Source organism: Chiloscyllium plagiosum, unplaced genomic scaffold (assembly GCF_037043375.1).
Source record: "Chiloscyllium plagiosum isolate Xiang-an unplaced genomic scaffold, Cpla_swu_hap1 HiC_scaffold_19, whole genome shotgun sequence".
Lineage (NCBI taxonomy): Eukaryota > Metazoa > Chordata > Chondrichthyes > Orectolobiformes > Hemiscylliidae > Chiloscyllium > Chiloscyllium plagiosum.
Genome location: NW_028270157.1, coordinates 43,437,489 through 43,459,147, shown reverse-complemented (window position 1 = coordinate 43,459,147; position 21,659 = coordinate 43,437,489). Strand labels below are relative to the sequence as shown.

At 38.7% G+C, this 21,659-nt stretch overlaps 1 protein-coding gene across 2 annotated transcripts in view; it reads left to right on the top strand.

Moving 5' to 3' along the window:
- Positions 1-21,659, top strand: part of LOC148146764 (IQ motif and SEC7 domain-containing protein 3-like) — a 209,459-nt gene that overhangs the window by 8,811 nt on the left and 178,989 nt on the right. Inside the window, exon 2 of one of the 2 annotated variants that reach the window (XM_087997267.1) lies at positions 176-388. The exons of the other annotated variant lie outside the window; for it this stretch is intronic. Within the exon in view, the coding sequence (XP_087853393.1) occupies positions 176-320 (145 nt within the window). The 3' untranslated portion in view covers positions 321-388. Of the gene's footprint in view, positions 1-175; positions 389-21,659 lie in introns of those variants that run through there. 2 annotated transcript variants of the gene reach the window in all.

Sequence of the window (21,659 nt, the reverse complement as noted above, 5' to 3'; positions counted from 1 at the left end):
GTAAACTTTCAAAGTCATGGACAAAGAATGGAACGTCCATTAACTTGACCAATCCAACTTATATTACTTGTATAATATGTTGACAATTTGCATAAAGTCTTTGTTCCAAACATTTTGCAGTTGAATTGATATTTAGGATCATGTTTAAGGAAAGATTGGTTTGTTCTTCACGCAGGATTAAGCCAATGAGTCAGTGCTATAGAAGACCGATTCACTACAATAATAGAGTGACACAGAGGATTACAAATGATCTCCTATCGAATCTCGGTTTAAATCCAATGCAGACTAAGAAGATCAGAATCTTTTGCTCTGTCTTTTGAAAGGAGCTGTATTAAATAGGCTTAGGTGGTTTCACAATGATTCCCAATAAGCTCAAGTATTGAACCTTTGCCATACCTGGGCTGGTTATGCTTTGGTGTTTAAGTACAAAGTAAGATAATTATTCAATTTCTCACATTGACTTTGTTCTTGGTGCCTGTAAAGAAAATGAATAAGCAAAATGATGTACTGTATGATCAGCATGATCTCACATATTTACAGACTGCATTTATGTGAGTAGACACCAAGTAGTTAATGAACTGCTGTCCTATCACTAACCAAATAATGGAAGTAATAATCTCATATTCTCCAACATAGCAACTCTAAATGTAAAATCCAAATGGAATAGCCATTGAAAATGGAACTGTTCTTGGATCAAATAAACAGATGTACTATAATCTGAAACTAACAAACTACTACAAGTGAATCAGCATTCAAAAATTTTTATGGCTGTGTTTTCATTCGGATTATGGTAAAAAAAATTAAATAGTTCAGAGATCCTACATCTTTTATGTGGTAGTTCAAGGTGGAAAGAGAATAACAAACTTGCACAGTAACTTGTTATATTGGAAGAACTTACTGATTTATTCAGGCATTAACCCATTTTCAAAAACACATTTTCCTACCTGCATTGAATTCACAGAGAAAGATTAAATTTTAGTTGTTAATATCACCATCAGTAATTTCTATTCTTCACATCAACCATTACCACGATGGGGTGTTTGGTGCGAAGGGTGGAGTGGGAGCTATCTGAAAATTATATCGCTTTTGGATGCACTGCAGCAAGACCTCCATTACAAGTAATCACAGCTGAAAGGGATGATAGGCTTATTTTCTAAAGATTGCAGACATTTCAAGTTGTCAGAGTTAACCTGAAGGTTAAAAATGTTCAGTGTATGGATCATTGGAACAATCACTTCCAGCCCAATGTAGGAAGTCCATGTCATCATTTTTAAAAAATTTCTACAAATGAAGAATTGTGATTTGCTTTAATAATCTTTTATTTCTATTTGTTTCCTTTTCTCCTTGTGGATATTTTTATTTAATAATTGCTATGTTCAGGCTGTGAAGTGGGTGGGTGTAGGCTGTGAGTGTTAAGTCAACAGTGTGAAGGAGCTGCTATTTCTTTGCCTCCGGCCTTCCATTCTAAGACTTCATTACTGACTCTCTGATATTTTATCCAAGTAGCCATTCTTCATGAGAGAGCATAAGTCCTGAGTGCCTATGAGTGATTTGATCTTCGGATGTTGCATCCATCCAAGCAATTCCTTGCATTGGACAGCATACAGCAAAGAAAATATTAATACTTTTAAATTTGTTCTTTCACGCATCCCTAGTCCAGATACACTGACGTCAACTGCTGTTCCCCTACTGAGTAACTGAGATGTTTTAATTCAGTAAGGGCTGGGAAACATTATCACACATCAAGGACATAGCAGTTACTGTCAGCTATCATCAACTGAAACAAGGCTAAAAGACAAAAGAATAGTCACACATACAAAACTGTAGGGTGAGTGTATGGCAACTATGATTGACAGGTTGGAATCTGATCAGGTGGATTATGTATGGAGTAGTGGATACAGAAAGGTAAGCCCCAGTATAGAAACTCATTGGCCAGGAAAAAATATGTATTGAATAATAGACTCCAGGAGTGAACTGTAGGTTAGAGGCTAATGAAAGATTTAGATGGATTTTATATATGTTATAATAATGAATGCCAAAGAGGATATTATTATTTGCATCTTAATAAATATGGATTTTCAAACAGAAATGTTCATTAGATCTGTCCTGGAGTGTGGCTTGTTCAAATGCAAGTATAAACTGTCTCCCCCAAAATATTGCACATTGTTAATTCATCCTGAATTAAAATGCAGGGATGCATGGAATGATGTAAAGGCATTATCATGATTAATGGGAATTAGAGAATGAATAAATTGTGCTTTCAATAGATTGTAAGTTCAGTTAGTGGCCTGATTGTCTTGTGCATATTTTACCTATGTGGCTGACTCCCATCTCCATTCACAATCATTGACAACTTGAAAATGTCAGGTGCCCATTTGGCTCAGTATGTGTCCCTTTAACTCTGACTAATCTCCATCAGAATAGCATGGGGGGGTTCGGGGTGGGATGTAAAGCAATGTTGAATCATCCTCTTGTGGAGTTATCTTGAAAAACATCCCCAGGAAATTAGAAAAATACGATGCAGATGCTGTTTTAGGACATGAGTGATATTTGTCACAACACAAATTGCGTTGTTGTGATTGTGTTTTGAAAACTACGGATAGATAGCTATGGTAAAAACTTTTCAACAATGACAATTTTCCATTAAACGTAAAGACTCTAGTTCATTTTCTTTCCAATTTTCCTCTAAATTTTCACCCTTATCAAATGTTGTAACACTTTGATTGTAACATATCTAACACCTTATGATGTAGCACTTTGACTATTTCACTAAGGTTTGGCTCCACAATGGCAATTTATCGAATGTTTCTTGCTCAAATGGTATATGTGAGTATTGACAGTGAGTGCCGGTGCTCCATTCAAATCTAGAACACAACTAATTCTGTTCTTGTTCTTAACACATGCACATTTACAATAAGGGCCTCCATTTGTTCAGGAACAAAAACTCTCATTAACTTGCTCTTCTCTAATTGAAGTCCGTTCAGTTGGCTTGGATGAAATCAATCAATTGAGTACGGTGTATGGAAAGAAGCTGAACATTTCCAGTTTGATACAGGCATGGAATCTTCCATTTGAAACACAACAGATGAGCAAGGCCATGTCAGATTCTCAACATATTGGTCTTGCAGATCTTGTTTCCACCTTTCAAGGTGTCTTTGAGATGTCACAAAGCGTCTCAAAACTGACTGACAACTGTGCTGGAAGTAGGACTGAAGAGAAGAAGTAAGCCCTTCAAATTTGCTCTGCCATTCAGTAAGATCATGGAAGGTCTGCTTGTGGTTTCAACTCTACTTTTCCATCTAACTCAATCTGGAATGAATACATTGTTGTAATCTCCACTTCTTTCTGGAGAAGTGAATTCCAAAGACTAATCACACTCTGAGAAAAACAAGTTTGTTCTCACCTGTCTTAAAAAGCAGACCTCTTATTTTTAAACTATGTCTCCTAATTTTAGCTAATCCTTAAGATGAAACACCTTCACAGTATCCACCATATCAGGTCCTCCCAGGATCTTTATATATTTCAGTAAGATCACCTCTCATTCTTCTAGAGTCAACAAGAACAGTCCAACTTGTTCAACCTTTGTAAATTAAGCCCTTAATCCTGGGATTGAGTCTAGTGAACCTTCTCTGAACTGTTTCTAATGTATTTATATCCTTATTATTATATGGAATCCAAAACAGTCCACGATGCTGAGACTTGGTCAACATCAACATACGATGGCAGCAAAGTAGCAGTGTGTGGGCTCCATTGCAGTTCATATACTCCATTTTACTTTGTCATCTTTTTAGTTTTTAAAATGTTTCTACTTTTTATGGTATCTTACAATCTTTGAATGACTTTGGTGGAAGGTGTCATCTCCTGGTCTAGGCCCAGCGATGAGGTGGCTTCCAATGGCCTGGATTGATGGGATAGACCTGGCAGTCTCCTGGAGTAGCAGTCTTGTACAGAAGGATGCTCTTGTCGTGGGGGTGGTCTCAGCTGGGAGTGGTGTTCTTAGTCCAGCATAGAAGTCTCGCCCCATCATAGAGGTCTTCTTTGCCAATTTCCTGGTATTTCAGCATGAAGCATGGAGGTCTCATCTTGGCATGGAGGTTTCGTCCTTGGTTTGGAGGCAGCTTCGAGGTCTTCCAATGGCCCAGCGTGGAGGTCTCGTCCCATTGAGGAGGTCTCATCTCAGCGTGGTGGGGAGGTTTCAGCCTGGCATTGTGGTCTCGACCTGGACGTGTGTGGTAATTTTGACACAGTTTTCCAGTGTACCCCAAACCCAGGAGCCGTTAATTGGATTGTGATGAACTTTTACGTTTTTCTTCTAATTTTGACTTCTGCCATTAACTTAAGTGACTTACATACTTTTCACTTTTTTTGTAAAAATACATGTGACAATAAATTGCTGTTCTATTCTGTTCTAATCAAGGCCATGTATAGCTGCAGTAAAATGTCCAGATTTTTGTTTTCCATTCTCCTTGCAATGAATTACTGCATTTAAGTTGACTTCCTAATCACTTGCTATACCTGCATACTAACTTTCTGAGATCCATGTGCCCATACATCCAGATTCTGTACCACTTCAGTCTGCATTCCTTCTCCATTTAAATAGATAACTGCATTTCTGTTGTTCCTGTTAAAATAAATAAGTTCACATTTCCCCATAACATATTTCATTGGTCAAATTTTTCCCATTTACCTGAGCTATATGTATTTTGCAGACTTACTACCTCTTTTTCCCAACTTACTTTCCTACCTATATTGGTGTCATTAGCAAATTTAGCTATCATACATTCATTCCCTTCATCCAAGTCATTGATTTGGAATTTAAATAGTTGAAGACTCAGCAATGATCCTCATGACACTCTGCTGCTTAAAACTTATCAAATGATAAAGTAGCCAATTCATCCCTAACCTAGACTTCCTGTTAACTGGCTATCTATGCACACCAGTCTATTACCCATCCCTGCCCCTCCCCATGAGCACTTATTGCATCTAGTATCTTTCGATACTCCACTTTATAAGATCCAGGTATACTACATCTGCGAATTCTCCTTTGTCTACTTTCCTTGTTTCCTTTCATAGAACTCTAATAAATTAATTAAATGTGATTTCCCTTTCACAAAACAGATGAAACTCTGCCTGATCCTTTTATGACTTTCTAAGTATCTTGATCCTTAACAATAAATTCCAGCATCTTTTACTATGTTAGCCTATGTTAGGCTAACTGAGTTGCAGCTTCCTGCTTTCTGTTGCCATCGTCTTGAATAAAAATGTTACATTGAATATTTTCTAATCCCCTGGGACCCTTACAGCAATCACTTCTTTTAAGACCCTCAGATGTAGGCAATTTGGTCCTGGGGATTTTCTGTGATTCATTGTTTCAAACTTGAGTCAGCCCCTGAAAGCTCTTGATTTAAGGTGCTCCCACAAAGTCCCACCTCCCCTCATCTCCCTGAAGAAAAGTGAAATGCAGCATCTAATGTGCATATTGCAAGCTCCTGAAGGTAGCAATGTGATAATAACCAGACCATGTTTTAATTATGTTGATTGTGGTATAAATATTAGACAGGACACCAAGGATAATTCCTTTAAACAACAACAGAAACATTTGTTTCTGATTTCCAGCATCAGCAATTCTTTGTCTTTCTTTTGTTAAAGTTGGATCCTGTATTATTCAAATTGTCCCACTCGATCTTTCATGACTACCTGGGAGGCCACTGCAAGGTTTCATGCAGTAATGTAGTGATACTATGGTACACTAAGACAGTGTCTTAATATACCGTCCTTCAAGGACACCAGTTCAAAATCAGCCACAATTGGCCAGATTGCTGTATAATTAAAGGTACAATTTCAATCCAACTTGCCACAGAATGAGCTACAAATCAATATTTGCACAGTTTGGAGTAAATAATACTACATTTTAGGCAAAACACTCTTCTGAGTGTTGTATAAATAAAAAAAATGCCAGCACATAAAGCACAACAGGTGACCACTGCTTTTCAACGTTCAAGCACTTGCCTGCAGATTGCTTTTTAGTAACTAACATGATCTAAGGAAAAGCAATGAATAGAGTGATCTGAAATAAAAAGCTGTCATAGACTCAACAGGAGATAGCATTTTAACGTATCATGATTCACCTAGTCATTTTACAGTTGTAATTTTCGGGTTTCCAGTTCCAAAATAAATTTGCAGCTGTACACCTCACTGCAGACAGCTGTCCTATAACTCATATAGATAAGGATCTTCTGTAACTACAATAATTAAGTAATAACTGTCTGCAATGAAGTGTGTAATATTCACATTGCAAATATTACAATTACAGTATTATTTGATGATTCATAATATCAAATTCACTGCCTGGATAGTAATCTGACAGGCAAATTGCATGCCTGTAGATCCCATCTGATTTTTATCCCATTGCATTTAAGCAGAGTTCTATAAAGGCCAGATGATCCATTCTGTCGGTAAGGCAGAGTTCTCAGTAACTAAAACTCTTCCTGCTTTGCTCCATTTTCGCTGTTTAGATATAGCCATGTTAGACACTGTATAAAGCATTTTACATAGTCATTCCTTGGTCAGCAAGGCACAATTCTATGGAGCAAAGTTTCCTTTACAATTGTCCTATCACATATTTGGGGATAGCAACACTTTTCATTAGAATAAAGTTTCCTCTGTTTTCTCTCACTAATTTCTTGATCAGGTACTGGTTGTGCTAGGTACATAGTAACACAGCCTCCTGCCTTTGAGCACCTGATAGGATATAGTGAGTGTCTAATTTGCGTAGTAATCCCTATTTCACATAAAGGTCTTTGCCTTAAGTTGACAAATACTTCCCCCATCTCTATATAAGTTGCCTTTACAGAAATCATTTGGGGCATACTAACACCAGAGAGATCGTTTGTGATCAGTCTCCCTTAGTAAGAGCCATATTTGACTTTGGTGCGAATTGGAGCAGCAATGTTGTTACTCTCTCTCTTATCCAAGCACTTTTGAATGTAACCTCCTGCTAGAAGTTGTTTTTACTTCACATGATGACTAAGTTGAAGCTAAATTGGGGACTACTTACATCCACTGCAATGCTTGTCAGATTTCATAAAAGCAAGTTGCCTTGGGAAGTTCAATCTTGCTGCATGGACAAGCATACAGGAGACAGCTCATTTTGTTGCAGTTTAGGAAGTTGCATTATGTTTCCATGTAAGGTAATACATCAACTCTCAGCATACATCCTGATTATTTGATATGCAGTGGCGTGCTGATTGCAGTCTGCTATGACTGATTACATTAATTACCTTCTTTCTCCATGCCTTGATAATTCCCATCTTAGATTGTGCAACTAATTGCATTAGAATAAGTGTTTTTGGGATGTTTTTGTGCTAAGTATGAGATATGTCATTACTGTCTAATAAAACACTTCACTTTTTTTTTGAGTCTTAGCTTATCAGCATCAGTAACTAACACTTATAAGGTCTATTAAATTTCAGGTGCAATAGAAGCTCCTTCTGTACTAATCAGCATCTCTCAGGATAAATTCAACAGAGTGAAATTTTTCAGCAATGTTACCTTTACTTCATCCTAGAAGTTAGAAGAACATCTCATTCTATTCCAGTGTGCCATTTTGGATAAGATAACCAATTTACATTGAGTTATAATTGAAACAAATCATGAATATTTAGGGAAATTTGTTTAGAACATAGAACATAGAACAATAAAGCGCAGAACAGGCCCTTCGGCCCTCGATGTTGTGCCGACCTGTGAACTATTCTCAGCTTGTCCACCTACACTATCCCATCATCATCCATGTGCTTATCCAATGATTGTTTAAATCTCCCTAATGTGGCTGAGTTGACTACATTGGCAGGTAGGGCATTTCACACCTTTGCCACTTTCTGAGTAAAGAACCTGCCTCTGACATGTGTCTTAAATCTATCACCCATCAATTTTGTAGTTATGCCCCCTCGTACAAACTGACGTCATCATCCTAGGAAAAAGACTTTCACTGTCTACCCTATCTAATCGTCTGATCATCTTGTATGTCTCTATCAAATCCCCTCTTAGCCTTCTTCTTTCCAATGAGAACAGACCCAAGTCTCTTAGCCTTTCCTCATAAGACCTTTCCTCCAGACCTGGCAACATCCTGGTAAATCTCCTCTGCACCTTTTCCAATACTTCCACATCCTTCCCGAAATATGGGGACCAGAACTGCTACACAATATTCCAAGTGTGGCCGCACTAGCGTTTTGTATTGTTGTAGCATGATATTGCAGCTCTGGAACTCAATCCCTCTACAAATGAAACCTAACATGCCGTATGCCTTCTTAACAGCACTCCTGCTCCTCGGATGCTGCCTGACCTGCTATGCTTTTCCAGCATTACTCTAATCTAGACTCTGGTTTCCAGCATCTGCAGTCCTTGTTTTTATCTTCTTAAGAGCACTATCAACCTGGGTACCAAAATTCAAATGGGTACCAAATTGGAAAGTTCCTTTGGAGAAGGCACAAAGATGAAGACATTTAATTCAATATAATTAGAGTAATCTTGAGGGTTGGAAGTTATTATTGGAATAAATAGAACATGGACACAAAATAAACACAATCTGTAATCCACAAATGTGCTATTTTTTGGGATGGAGATCAGGGATGCTTTCATGGAGTGATTGTTGATTAGGGCTGGGTCCAATCTCATCTAGCTTTCTGCCCATCTTTGCTTCTTGAACTGCCTTCAACAGAAGCAGAATGCACACTTTCTTCTCCGGCTTCAATTGCTAATCTTACAGACATAGCTGGCGTGATCCTTTCCAGAGCTAACAACTTACACTGCTTTAGTCCCTATAATGTAGGAAGACATTCCAAGACGATAAAAGATCAAAAACAAACAAATGCTGATGCAAAAATGGAATTTTAGGAGGGGTGAATAAAAGCTTGGCCAAAGAGGTAAGCTTTAGGGATGGTCTTAATGAGTACCACTACTGAAGAGAAGTAAGGTATTTATAACCTTCTGCTTTTAGGTTAGTTCATGGCTGATGTCTACCTCAATCTATTGACACACTTTAGTTAAATATCCCTCTGATACCCTAGACCAACTAGCATTGGGATTAATCTTGAAAAGTTTAGTTGATCTACAAAACTCTGGGAAGTGTGTTTCAGATTTTCAGGTGGTGACTTTTGGCAGAGGCTTTAAGGTTGACTGAATGCACCGGAACAAGTGTTTTTTTATTCACTCAGGAAATGTGGGCTTTGCTGGCTAGGCCAACATTTATCTCCCATTCCTAGTTGCTGTTGAGAAAATGGCGATGAGCTGCCTTCTTAAACAGCTGCAGTCCATTTGTTACATTCACAGGGATGTGTGGAGGGATTTCCAGGATTTGTCCCAGCCATAATGAAGAATCAGTGATGTACGTCTAAATCTGGATGGTGAATAGTTTGGATAGTAAATACAGTTGCTGATGTTCCTGTGTATCTGCTGCCCTTTTATATCTTGATGGTAGTGGTCATGTGTTTAGAAGGTGCTCTCTAAAGAATTTTGGTGTATTTCTGCAGTGCATCTTTTAGAGGCTACCCACTATTGCTGCTGAGTATCAGTGATGGAGCAAATGGATGTTTGTGGATGTGGTGCCAATCAATTGGGCTTGAGCTGCTTTTTCTTGGATGGTTTCAAGCTTCTTGAGTGTTGTTGAAGCTGCACTCATCCAGGCAAGCGGAAGCACTCCATCATTTTCCTGACTTGTGGGCAGGCTTTTGGGCATCAGGAGGTGAGCTAAATACTGCAGGATTTCTCACCTCTGACATGCTCCTTTCATTTATATGGCTAATCCAGTTCAGTTTCTGGTCAATTCAGTGATGGTAACACCACAAGAGGCGATAGTTAGATTCTGTCTTGTTGGAGATGGTCATTGCCTGGCATCTACACAGCGCAAATGTTACTTGCCACTTTCTAGTCTAAGCCTGGATATTGTTCAGATCTTGCTGCATTTGGACATGGACTGCTTCAATATCTGAGGAGTCGCAAATGGTGCTGGACATTGCGCAATCATTGATGAACATCCCCACCTCTGACGTTATGATGGAGGGATGGTCATTGATGAAATGGCTTAAAGTGGTTGGCTTAGGACACAGTCCTAAGGAACTCCTCCAAGATGTCCTGAAACTGAGATGCCTGACCTTCAACAACCACCATCAGCTCCCTATGTTTCTGGTGTAACTTGAAACAGTAGAGAGTGTTCTCCCTGATTCCAAATTGCTAGAGTTTTGCCAGGCTTCTTGAAGCCATATTTGGTCAAATCCAGCCTTAATGTCAAAGATAGTTACACTCACCTCACCTCTGCAATTCAGCTCTTTTGTCCTTGTTTGAACCAAGGCTATAATGAGGTCGGGAGCTGAGTGGCCCTAGAACTCGAACTAAGTAGCAGCAGGTTCTAGCTATGCAAGTTCTGCTTAATAGCACCATTGATGACCCTTAACATCACATAACAGGTTGGACTTGTCTTGATTTTTGTGGACAGCACATACCCAGGCAGTTTTCCATATTGTCAGGTAAATGCCACGGATTGGCTAAGGGTCCAGCACGTTCTTGCACATATGTCTTTGGACTATTGCTGGAATGTTTTTTGAGTTCCAAAGTGAAACTTGCAAACAACTTGCTATGTGAGTGAGAATTTTCTGACTTAATTCTAATTTTGTAATGAGTTAAGTCATCCCAGTCACAAGGAGCTACTCTAGCATATTTAGCCAGTTCATGGAGTGGGTATCAATGCGACAGCATTACTATCAAGTGGTTCCATTTCTGAAAGGTCTGTCCCAGTACTCAGGGCCAGGTCATGTTTGGGATTTACTGGAGGGCAGTAGGTCTGCCTCATGGTGATACACATATTCTCTTTGGTGCAATAGCATTCAAAGTTGTGTGTTAATGACTTTATTGAAATTTTTTGAGAGTGCACATCATTTTAAAAAGGAAGTGCTGCAGTATTGTGCATTATAATTTTATTACCATTTAATTTAGACTGAAATACCATGAAGTATAGGCACAGAACATTGGAATTCCACTTTTGTGTAAAGGTTTACAATCTCAAATTCCCTCATAATGCATTCCAGTTTCAGCCATGCTGTTATTTGGAGGCAATTAGTGGAGGTCAGGTAGCTTTAGAAGATAGAGAGCAACTCAGACATAATGGCGATTTTGCTTTGTTGCTTTGAAATTATGTTATTCTACAATGACAAGAGGATTTGTCTGTTACCAACTGGGCTGCCAAGTTGCAAATTCCAGTTGATGTGTGGGAAAACTAGATTAGTCCACATCATAGTATAAAGGAGGAAGAAATAGTTAATTTTAAAAAAAGTATTTTGTATATTAGTACAATTTGGGCTACATATGCCACACTTATGGATTGGGGTGCCTGTCTTTCTGGCGTGTGTCTGGAATATTCTTTCTTTCAGTCCTATTTGGGATTCCCACCCGCAACTCTTTCAGTGATACATTAATGATGCCACCAATGCTGCCTCTGGCTGTCACCTGGAACTGGAAAAGTTAATCAGTTTTGCTACCAATTTCATTCTTTCCCTTCTGAGAACAACAGTAAGATTTCCCCTTGTTCTCATTTTTCACTCTATCAATCTCTGCATTTGATGGATCATTTTCTGCCATTTCCACCACCTCTAGCTGGATACTGCCAACAAAACACCTTTTCCTCTGCTTCACTGTCAGCATTCTGCAGGGACTGTTCCCTACAATATCTTGGTACGCTCCTTCGTCACTCCTAACATGACCTCACACATCCGCCACACCTTACCATGTAATTGCAAAAGTTTTAACACCTGCCCTTTCACCTGATCCCCCACACCTTCCAGGTGAAGCAGTGTTTTATTTGTACTTCTTTCAATCTAGTCCACTGTATTTGTTGCTTATAGTGTGGTCTTTACATTGGTGAGACCAACTGCAGACGGTGAATGCTTTGAAGATCACCTTCACTATGCTCGTAAGAATGACCCCAAACTTCCACTTTACCATTTCAACAAACCATGTTAACATTTCTATCCTGGCATGCTGCAATGCTCCAGTGAAGCACTGCACAAAACTAATTTTCTATTTGGGCACGTGATAGTCTCTCGGACTCAATATTGAGTTCAGCAACTTTGGAGTATAACCTCTGTCCTCCACTTTGGTTAAAACTCATGTCCTCCCTGGCCTTAACTTGTTTGTATCTTGTTGGCTTTGCTGTCAGCAGTGCTGACCCACTTTTTTCTTTTCACACCTATTTTACATCTCCATCGCTCCTTTATCATCATTAGCACCCTCTTTGTCTTTTGCTTTGGGCATCCTTGTCATCTGTTCCACTTGGACCACTTGGACACTCTCTATTCTGTCAATAGCATAAAAAACATAATTTTCTCTGCCCTTTCTGTTCTGATGAAGAGTCATACCACTCAGTCTTTCTGATCCTGCCAGACATCTCACATTTCTCCAGTATTTTCCAGTTTTTGTTTCAGATTTTCAATATTTGCAGTATTTTGGTGTTATTCAAATAATCATTGACAGGTATGTCCTAGTAAGAAAATGGGTCTTACACAGTTTAAAGATTAATCATTAAACTGCAAATTTGTTATCCTAGCATGCATAACAAAGAAATACCCTTGTCTGTCATGTTCTTCGTTAATATTTCTTGTGCCACACTTGAATTCTGTTCACATGCTAAATTACCATAGTATAGTAAATGCCTGGGCTTTTGTTTTCTTGGATATGGACATCACTGGCAAGGCAGACTTCATTTTTCATACCTACTTGCCCTGAGAAGGTGACTTTCTTGAATGGTTTGTAGCAGCCTGTCAGAAGTTAAGAATAAACTAGTAATAAGAATGATCCAGTCTTCATTCTGCTGTGAAGTCATAAATTGAATAAAGTAGAAGGGTCATAAATTTCTCACCCCTAAGGAGCATTAATGAACCAATTTAGGTTTTATTGCTATCCAACAATTTTTGATCAGTTTTGTTGATAGCTGTATTTTCAATATTTTTTGAAACTTGATTCAATATCTCCAACAAGCATGTGGAATTTGCATGCACATTTTCAGGATTATAAATCCAGTAAAATAATCTCTATACTATTGCACCCCTAGGTGGTGTATTATTCAAGGAAAGTTAATTACCTGTTAGATAATACAGTATTTTGCTTTGGGTAACTTTTTACAACTCTGACCTGTGATTTCATTGTGACCTAAGAAAGGTTATATTGAGCACAAAAGCTAAAAGTGATTGAACTATGCTGGAGCTTTGATAGTGTCAATTGATGAGAAATGAAAGTAGACTGATTTGCAATCATGAATGTAATGCAGACAAAATGGTTTAATGTAATAACGGGTTATTATCAGGTGGGATTCAGTCTTCAACTGGATGTCATTTAACAGAGCCACTCAACCAAAATTATTTCCACCAAGGAATCTAGTTCTCTGCATTGAGAGGACGATGCCAATTGATTTCAAGATGAATAAGAGGAAATGGGTGAAAAGAAGAATTTCATCTTTAGAGATCAGGTAGTGTTAAAGCTGATTGTGCATGAAAAAAATCAGTTGTAATTTCAATTTAGATTTAAACTATTGCATCCGCTGTCTCAGAAAATTCAATGGAAAATATGCTGCACTAATTGTATCGGCCCGCTAGCTATGACATGCATGGAAATTAGGATGGTGCACATGCACAGAATTGGCAATGTAGTGTTACAAATATACTGCACATTTCAGTTCATCAGTAGCTTGTGATTGGATTCATGTTATGTTTCAAAATTAAATACACCTCAAAACCTACTATCGTCTTAATTTCTTACTTGTCTAACTTCTTATTTGCTAACACTGACTTACATTGTCAGAGATACAGCAAAAGAGCAAGCTCTTCAATCGCTGTGAATTCATCTTAGCAGTTTTCTACTTTTTTAGATAAAATCCACGAGGATGTATAGGTGTCAGTAGATCAGATTGTTTAATCACAAAGTTTTATAAGACAAATATTTTTACTCGATATTTAGTGACAAAAGAGATTCTGCTTTATTACCAATGAATACCACACGCTAAAAACGTAAAATAAATGGACTGTTCCACAGGACTCATTTCTTTCTTGGTAATTTCATCAAGTCATGGAATGCTACAGTCTAGTGGCAAAAAGCTGATGACAATTTCTTCAGAGTTGTCAATAGATGTTCCCTGCAGGTGGGTAGAAATTGCTTTGAAACTAGTTTTACAGTGTAGTTGAAACACTTGATTACTCAACTTGGTCACGATTCTTTAAGTTATAGTTGAACTCTGTACACTGTAACAAAGATGTCAGTTGAGAAAATCTGACAGTTTTTAGTCTCTAGCAGCTTTTCCTACCCTGAATTCTCGAGACTTGTCATCTCTGTGCAAAGTGATTTGCTGCATACTCATTCACATCAACCAAAATAATTTATTACATGTCAAGACATCTGAAATGGGATTTCATTCACTTATAGTCATAGAAATGTATAGTATGGAAACAGACCCTTCGGTCCAATTCGTCCATGCTGACCAGATATCCCAATCTAATCTAGTCCCACTTGCCACCACCTGGCCCATATCCTTCCAAACCTTTCCTATTCATATACCCGTCCAGATGCCTTTTAAATGTTGCGATTGTACCAACCTCCACCACTTCCTCCAGCAACTCATTCCATACACGTACCACCTTCTGCATGAAAAGGTTGCCCCTTAGGTCTCTTTTATATCTTTCCCCTCTCACCCTAAACCTACGCCCTCAAGTTCTGGACTCCCTACCCCAGGGAAAAGACATATTGTTCAAAAACTTGTCAGATCATATATTTTAAAATAATTGAAGCTAAATTTGCTGGGTTTGCTGGCCAAATTTTAAAAGATTTTAACTTAGAATGTAAACACAACTGTGAAGTCCCCCATTTCTTACTCATGCCTAATTTCTCTGAACTTGATACTACGCATGTGGTGTGCAGGAAAAATGGTAGTAACTTTCTGCCCCTCATTTGACACGGTGTTTGAATTTGATGTATGGCTTTTCAGGTGTTGCAGCTGACTGTGTCTGAAGAGGGTGCACCAACATTAAATATTTACAAATTAGGATCCGATATTTATATATTCAGATTTCCTGCTTTAACATTAAGTGTTGTTCAGAGCAAACTGCTGTAAAAAAAGACAGTTGTATGATGTTTACATGTAAACATATGATTAAGGAGCCAGAGTAGAACATTTAGCTCCTTGAACCTACTCCACCATTTAATAAGATCAAAGCTGATCTGATTGTAATCATAACTCCATATCACTCTCTGCCACAGATAACCTTTTACCACCTTGCTTACCAAGAATCTATCCACCTTGACCTTAAAAATGTTAAACAATTCTGATTCCTCTATCTTTTGAGACTGAGAATTCTATGGAATTATGACCCGCTGGAGAGAAAATTTCTCCTCCGATCTGGCTTAAATGGATGACTACTTATTTTTAGTAAGAGAAAACATACCACATTAAGCCTGTCAAAACCCCTCAGGGTCTTACATGTTTCAATCAAATTGCCTCTTAATCTTCTAAACTCCAGTGGATACAAGCTTAATCTATCTAATGTTTCCTCATAAGACAACCAGCTCACTCCAAGTTTTAGGCTAATAAACCTACTTTGAACTCATTCCAGTGGACTTACATCCTTCCTTAAATACAGCATTCCAGGTGTACACTCACCAGTGCTCTGTTCTGAAACATAACCTTGCTATTTTAGTATTTAATTCCCCCCATGATAAATGGTAGCATTCTATTTTTTGTGTGTGATTTATGCTGAGGACACCCAGATCTCTCTACATCTCAAAGTTATGCAATCTCTCAATATGTAAATAACATACTTTTTTTATTCTTCCAGCAAAAATAGATAATTTCACTCTTTCACACATTATACTCCATTTGGCACATCTTTGTTAATTCACATAATCTATCTACATTCCTTTATATCCTAATGTTACCTTCACAAATTATTTTCATTTCTATATTTGGGTTGGCAGATTTAGCTATCATACCTTTGGTCCTTTTTGCAAGTCATTTAGAAATAGTGTATTGTTAAAAAGTTAATGCTTCAGCACTGTTGCCTGTGGTGCTCTATTTGTTAGAACTTGCCAACCTGAAAAAACACACATTTCTATCTACTGACAGGCTATCTAACAGGAAACAATCTTTGATCCAAATCAATCTGTTGGCAACTATACTCTGAGCCATAGCGTTCTGCAGTAGCCTTTGAAATGGCATCTTACAAAATAACTTCTGGAATACCAAGTACAGTACATCTACGAGTTTTTCGTTACACACAGCATGTGTTACTTCTTCAAAGAACTGCACTAAATTGATTAAATCTGTTTTCCCTTTCACAAAACCTTGTTGCTTCTGTCTGATATCCTTCAACTTTTCTAAGGGTCCTGCTACAGCGTTTTAAACAGTATTTTCTCTTTGATAGATGTTAACTCGCCTGGAGTTTTCGGCTTTCTGCCTCCTTCCCTTTTTGAATATAGGAGTTACGTTTGCTGTCTTCCAATTGGATGAAACCTTCTTGGAATCTGGGGAATTTTGGAAAACTATAACAAAGGCATCAACTGGCCACGAGTCACTAATGACTCACCAGTCAGTTCTTTTAATATTCTACGATGAAGTCCACCTGGACTGGGTCACTTGTCAGCGTGTAGCTCCAATAATTCGCTCAGTACCACTTCCTTGGTGATTGTCATTTTATTTAGTTCCTCCCTGATTCAAAAAACGTATTCAGTTCATCTGACATCACCACTTAATAGCCCAGACTCACTTTCTACAGGATTCACTTTGTTAACTTTTCCCTTTTCAAATGTATGTACAAACTCCCACTTCCGTTTTATATTTGTTGCCAATGTTCACTTGTACTCTAATTTTTCATTCCTTATTAATCTTATAGTCATTCTAAATTGAATTTTAATTTTGCTCAGGCAAAATAGGATTAAGAAGAAAGTGCTTTCTTTTCTGAGTACAGCTTCTTTTCATTAACAAGGTGTTTACCCCTTACCGTCTTTTGCGATGGCAATGCAGATTAGCTACTTATCCTTGTTTTCCTTTGATGTGAGGTCCTATCTACAGCAGATTGGGAGAGAACATGGCTGTGGGGATGGAATCACCCTTGATCTCTTTGAGTCTGAACCCAGGATGGTGATGTGATATCATTGCAAACCCAGGGGGTAATTGTTTGTGCCCTCGTTATGTGGGCTACATTGTAGATAATGCTGGAATTGTCATTCGAACTAAGAAAATATATACATTTTTTCATGTGATCCTTATAGCAATGTATTAAGGTGATTGTTCAATTCCTTTATGCAATGTGTCATTTGCTAGAAGCTTCAGCACTCTTTCACCAAGAACACAAAATCTATCATATACATAACATTATTGTTTTTCTTAAGAGTTGAGTCATTGACATCTGGATCCCTGTATTCAGTGCCTTTGCCAAGAGTCTTCAAGTCGCTTCTCCTTCACTTTCTCCTACTTGGTTCCAACTCATTTATTCACCAATTCTGCTTCTGGTGTCGTCATAAATCTTCCGATTTTGAGAGAAGTATTGACAGGCGGTTCATGTGCTGTTGCTGGGAAGTGAAAATGACTTCAGAAAGATAAGATAGAATAAAATGTTTCCTTTGGGTAAGGAAACTTTGTAGATTGAACATTTTAGAATTTGTAAAGCTTGTGTTAGAATTGTGAGTGTTATAAGCGATAACAGGATTCCTCCAGGAAAAAGGGAAGAGATGAAAAATTGTAAGCACCAGAATACATTGAGATACAAACTGAAAGTACCTGATCTTTGGTGAGAAGTAATCACCTGTGCCCAAAGTATCTTTACTGAATGAACAATTTCAGGTATGACATGTGTATAATTGCATAATGTAGACAGTATTCCGTTTCTTTGCTATCTGCTGGTGGAGCCATTTTGCCACAAGTTCTAACCTTCACCTTCTACTTTCTACAACCTGAAACAACACCTCTGTTTTTTTTAACAAACTGTGAATCTTCTTGTCTTCCTCCTCCAGTTGCTGTCAACCTCTGCCTGGCAGAGGGGCATGAAACCATTATCAAGAGATGGAATTTTAAAACAAAGTTACTGCCAGGGAAGATGTCAGTCAAAGTTGTATTTAAAAGCATTTTAAATAAACCTATCTGACACACTCAAATCAATCTGGAGGAACCAAAACAGAATTCTCCGTCAATCATCCTAAAACCTCTGGGTAAGTGAACCATATTATTGCAGCAGCTTTTCCTGGAGTTCCATGACCCTTCAAGACGCCAGGAGCTTTTAAGGCACAAGATGCACCCAAGCATCCTGTATCCTTCATCTGTAATGTGCTTCCACATCTGCTGAAATACGACAGGGAGAAATCTGCTCTGAAAACAGCACATTTCTGCTTGCTTATGCACACATGATTCTAGGAGTTCAGATATCTTCAGGATTTTGAAATATCTTATCAGAAACTAGTGTAATATTAATTCTTTAGGAGTCTTAAATCTAAGGTAAAAGTTTAAAATAAGACACTTCCACTGATTGAGATGAAAGGCATCAGTACTTATAATGAGACATGACATTGAATGTCTTTTATGTATTCAAGGGATGTGTGTATCACTGGCTGGGCCAGCTTTTGTCACAAATTTCTAATTGCCCTTGAGAAAGTGGTCGAGGAGAAAGTGAGGTCTGCAGATGCTGGAGATCAGAGCTGAAAATGTGTTGCTGGAAAAGCGCAGCAGGTCAGGCAGCATCCAAGGAACAGGAGAATCGACGTTTCGGGCATAAGCCCTTCTTCTTGAGAAAGTGGTGGTGATCTACATTTTGAACCACTGAATTTCTGTTGTTGTTAGGAATGAAGTACCAGACTTCTGGCCCAGTGACAGTGATAGAACATTGATATAGTTCCAAGTCAGGATGCTGTGTGTCTTGGGTAGAAACTTGCAAACGATAGTAATCCCATGTATCTGCTGCCCTAGGTGTTTGAGGTAGTGGAATTGGATGGAGCTGCCGAAGTAGTCTTGGTGAGTTCCCACAGCACATCCAGCAGATGGTAAACAGTGCTGCTCCTGGGAATTAGTGGCAGATGGAATGCCAGTGAAGAAGACTGCCTTGTCCTGAGTGATGCCAGTTTTTTTTCAGTGTTCTTGGAGTTGCAAGTGAGAGTATTCCATCAGATTTGTAGTTCACAGGTGGGTTTTTGAGAGTCAGGAGCAATATTCCCTCTAATGTTGCCACTTGGAAGCTCCGTTTACATAGATTGACATGAGGATATGCAGTTTCCATTTGCAGAAGCTGCTGCTGTGCATTGGACCTCTAGTATCTCTGCAGCAGCAGGAAGAGCTAGAGGGAATATTGGTCAGGAGGCAAGCTATTTAGTGTAGAATTGCTAGCCACAGTATCTGTATGGATGGCTCAGTTCAGTTTGTGGTCAATGGTTAACCTCCCTCCCACACACACACACACACACAGGATAATGACAGTCGGAGATTCAATGATGGCAATGTTATTAAACTTCAAGTAAAGATGGTTAGACAATGTTTCATGTGAGATGGTAATTTCCTGCTTTATGTGTGGCACAAATGTTACTTGTCATTTATTTGTCTAAGCCTGGATATTATCTGGGTCTTGTCACTATGAACATGAATAGTATCTGAGCTGTTGTGAATGGCACTAAACATTGTGCAATCATCAACAAAGTCACCCAATTCTGACCTTAAAATGGAATTCAGGTCATCAATGAAGTAGCTGAAAATGGAACTCCTGCAGAGATGTCCTAGTGCTGACCTCCAATAATCAAAACCACCTTCCCATTGGGTTAAAACTCCCAGGGTGGACATGGGTCAATTAGATTCGCCATCCATCTCCCAGTGGCTATTAAAGGACACAGAGATTTTAAAACAATACCATAATTCTGTAATTTATACGAAGGTTCTGGGTTGCCAGTCACCAGCCTGTCCATTCATGATGATTATTGGTGTAGCGTGATGGCGTAGACAACTGTATGAACTTCCATCTGCCTATACTGTTCATACCATCCCAGTAGGCAGCTTGGTGAGCTCTTTGCATGCAGCAGAGAGTCTAGAATCTCACCATAATAGTGAGTGTTGCTATATACTTTACTAATATGGAATAAAAATTGTACTAATTAAAAAGTCCTGAAAACATAGCTTTTATTCCCACTCCTGACAGCTAATGTCTAACAATTTTGTGTTTACTAGGATTTTAAGACTCAGAGGATGAAACTGGTCCTTGCCAAAAACAGGAACCCAACTTGTAGTGAATTGGTGACTTGGCTGTAAACTATTACTGTGTTTAGGCTGCTTTTCTGTGATGTTAAAGGGGATGCAGATTTCTTTGAGCCCTTTCATACTCTTAGCTGTGCAGATAGTCCTTTGTGAAGATATAACTATTGTGATGTATTTTGAGGATATAGTATTGAGATCTAACTTTTTTTTAGTTAAGACCACTGAACTAAGTGCTATTATGTACTTAAAGAAACACACCAAGGGAAATGATTCAACTGTATGTTAACCTTCATTTCTCAGATTTTCCAAGTTATCCTGTCACTTATCCTGGTATCTGAGATTGAGAGAGACAGGATGAGAAGAACTTTCAGTTACCATTCCATGTCACTTTGTCTCTGTCTTTCCTGTTCAAAGGCAAACTACTGAAATCTAGTTCATTTGTATTTTTCAAGTCTGGCACAATTAACTGTTTGAAACTGAATACTGCACTGATGATAACTTTTCACCTCACACTATGTGAATTTATCATGAAAGCAGGAGTAAATGAGAGTTGTGAATTTCTTGGCACTTGACTGAATTTTATGGACACTTGATTAAAATGGCCATTTTGATGCAGCTGCTTTTTATATTCCTTAAGGGTTGCAGGGCTTGTCAGATGACCAGACATTGTCATTTTATGTCTTTCATGTCATAGAACTGTAGAGCACAGGAACAGACCCTTCGGTCCAACTTGTCCATGCTGACCAGATATCCCTTCCCAATCCAGTCCCACCTGCCAGCACCCATCCCATATCCCTCCAAATCTTTCCTATTCATATACCCATCCAGGTGCCTTTTAAATGTTGCAATTGTACTGGCCTCCACCACTTCCTCTGGTAGCCCATTCCACACATGCACCACCCTCTGTGTGAAAACATTGCCCCTTAGGTCTCTTTTATATCTTTCCCCTCTCACCCTAAACCTATGCCATCTAGTTCTGGACTCCCCCAGCCCAGGGAAAAGACCTTGTCAATTTATCCTATCCATGCCTCTCATGATTTTATAAACTTCTATAAGATTACCCCTCAGCGTCCAATGCTCCAGGGAAAACAGCTCCAGCCTGTTCAGCCTCTCCCTTTGGCTCAAACCCTCCAACCCTGGCAACATCCTTGTAAATCTTTTCTGAACCCTTTCAAGTTTCACAACAACTTTCTGATAGGAAGGAGACCAGAATTGCATGCAATATTCTAGCAGTGGCCTAACCAATGCCCTGTACAGCCGTAACGTAACCTCCCAACTCCTGTACTCAATACTCTGACAAATAAACAAAAGCATACCAAACACCTTCTTCACTCTCCTATCAACCTGCGACTCTGTTTTCAAGGAGCTATGAACCTGCACTCCAAGGTCTCTTTGTTCAGCAACA